The sequence below is a fragment of the Portunus trituberculatus genome, chromosome 36 (assembly GCF_017591435.1).
Source record: "Portunus trituberculatus isolate SZX2019 chromosome 36, ASM1759143v1, whole genome shotgun sequence".
NCBI classification, from domain to species: domain Eukaryota; kingdom Metazoa; phylum Arthropoda; class Malacostraca; order Decapoda; family Portunidae; genus Portunus; species Portunus trituberculatus.
The window spans coordinates 12,465,946-12,468,445 of NC_059290.1; the positions used below are offsets into that span (position 1 = coordinate 12,465,946).

A 2,500-nucleotide genomic window follows, 5' to 3' on the forward strand; every position below is an offset into this window, starting at 1 on the left:
TTTATGTGTTTAAGTTGAATTTCACTATTATTATTTCAAGTTCGTTATTTATTTATTTTTTTTTTTTACGTATTTTGATTTCATTTCATTTTTCCCCTCACTAACACCTCTTCAAAAATTTCCCCTCACCAACACTTGTCCAAAAATTTCCCCTCACCAACACTTGTTCAAAAATTTCCCCTCACCAACACCTGTCCCCAAATTTCCCCTCACCAACACTTGTCCAAAAATTTCCCCTCACCAACACTTGTCCCAAAAATTTCCCCTCTCCAACACTTGTCCCAAAAATTTCCCCTCACCAACACCTGTCCCCCCTCACCAACACTTGTCCAAAATTTCCCTCACCAACACTTGTCCCAAAAATTTCCCCTCTCCAACACTTGTCCCAAAAATTTCCCCTCACCAACACCTCTTCAAAATTTTCCCCTCTTTGCTCACCCAGCCCTTTCTTCCACAGGTGTTCCGCGCCCTTATGTTCAGGAAGCAGGTGCCCGCCCCGCCCACGCCCTTCCCGCACCGCAACCACGCCCTCATGTGGAGCTACGAGGAGGCACAAAACGCCCATAACGCCCGCCTGGAGAGCCACTTTAAGGCAGCGGGCGGCTCTGTTCTCACACTGCCCTTCTGCTACGTGGAGTGGGCGGTGTGAGGGCGCCCGGCCACGCCCACCACACTCATGAGTCTAACGCCACGCCCATGTCCCAATGAAGGGTTGTAAAGGCTGGATTTGATGGCCACTCTACGCCCATCACGCCCACGAGTCAATACCACGCCCAAATCTCAATAAAGGGTTATAATGGGTGGATTTCATGGCCACTTCACGCCCACAAGTCTAAAAATCACGCCCATGTCCCAATGAAGGGTTGTAAAGGCTGGATTTGATGGCCACTCTACGCCCATCACGCCCATGAGTCAATATCACGCCCATGTCTCAATGAAGGGTTAAAATGGGCTGGATTTGATGGCCACTCCACGCCCACAAGTCAATACCACGCCTAAACACCAATAAACGGTTGTAATGGCCTGGATTTCAAAGCACCTCCACGCCCACGCACGCCCATGGGAGGCCTGCAGTGTGACGGTCTCCCCCAAGGCACGTGACGGTCCCTGGAGCCACTACTGTTTCCCTCACACGCCCCTGAATGCACGACAGGTTGAAATGACCTTGAGATGTCACGTGTTACCTTCACTATATTAATTTCACTATATTTACTATTCTAATTTCACCATAGTCACCATTTTGAGCTTAATGGACTGACCGCCAATGTCTCACTCTTGCTCTTGATCTTGAAAGCGAGTCTGGGAAAGCTGTACTGATAACATGACAATAAACATTAAAGATTTTTTATTTATTTATTGACTTCATTTCTACACCTTGCCAATCCCTGCTTATGTATGTAGATGTAATACAGGAATGTAGATACTAAATTGACAAGGTTTTCATGTTATGGGTGTGTAAAGATTAGGTTAGACTTATATTTATTCTATTTAATCATGTGCGTCAGTAAACTTAGTATAGATAAATAAATATACTAAAAAACGTATCATTTTTCATAGTTATCAGTAAAATTGCTCCGTTTTCTTTAGTCACATTTGTAGAAAAACGATGCAATTTCAACACTGACGATACTAATTCCACATATCACAGGTTAAAACCACGAAGAAATAATAGACGCAAAAAAAAAAAAATTAAATAGACAAATAAACAGATAAATCCCCACCCACATTATTGACTACACTAATAATAAAAAATAAACCATTTCCTTTAAATAAACAAGTAAAAACGACACAATTTCAACACAAACCAAACAAATTCCAAACATCACACATCAACATCGCAAGGAACCGAGACAAAAAACACAGCAAGATGACGCCTATCAACAAAACACACAATAAAACACAAAAAACACAAGACACAGGAGTACAAAGGAGTATTTAGCCACAAGGAAGCAAGAAATACCAGGCGGGGGAGTGTTGACAGGTGGCGCAAGACGAGGAAATGACAATACAGAGGCAAGGAGAGAGAATAGAGGGAATAATGGAGGCAGTAATGGGTGATACGTAATGGGTGATGCCTTAATGGGAACAAAAGAAGGTTTGTGAGTCGTAAGAAGAAGAAGAAGAAGAGGAAGAAAGAGAGGAGGAGGAGGAGGAGGAGGAGGAGGAGGAGGAGGAGGAGGAGGAGGAGGAGGAGGAGGAGGAGGAGAAGTAGAAGAACAAGAAGAAGAAGATGAAAACGAGAAGACGAAGGAAAACAAGAAAATGAAAAGAATAATACGAACAAGAAAATACCAAATAAATAAAGAAAGAAAGAAGGAAATGAAGAATGAAAGAAAGAAGAGGAAAGAAGAGAGAAAAGAAAATATAAATAGTAATAAATAAATAAGGAAATTTTCTATATTTTTCTTTCTCCTTTAATTTATTCATTTTTATTTTTTTTCTTATTTATTTATTTCTTTTTACCGACCCGGCCTATAGCGTCTATAGGCCTACTTGAAGA

General features: G+C 41.8%; 1 protein-coding gene across 1 annotated transcript in view; it reads left to right on the forward strand.

Moving 5' to 3' along the window:
- LOC123513539 overlaps positions 1–1,344 on the forward strand; it is a 1,794-nt gene extending 450 nt beyond the window's left edge. The window contains exon 2 of the mRNA XM_045270771.1: positions 458–1,344. Within this exon, the coding sequence (XP_045126706.1) occupies positions 458–649 (192 nt within the window). The 3' untranslated portion in view covers positions 650–1,344. The remainder of the gene's footprint in view (positions 1–457) is intronic.
- The last annotated feature ends 1,156 nt before the right edge of the window (positions 1,345–2,500 follow it).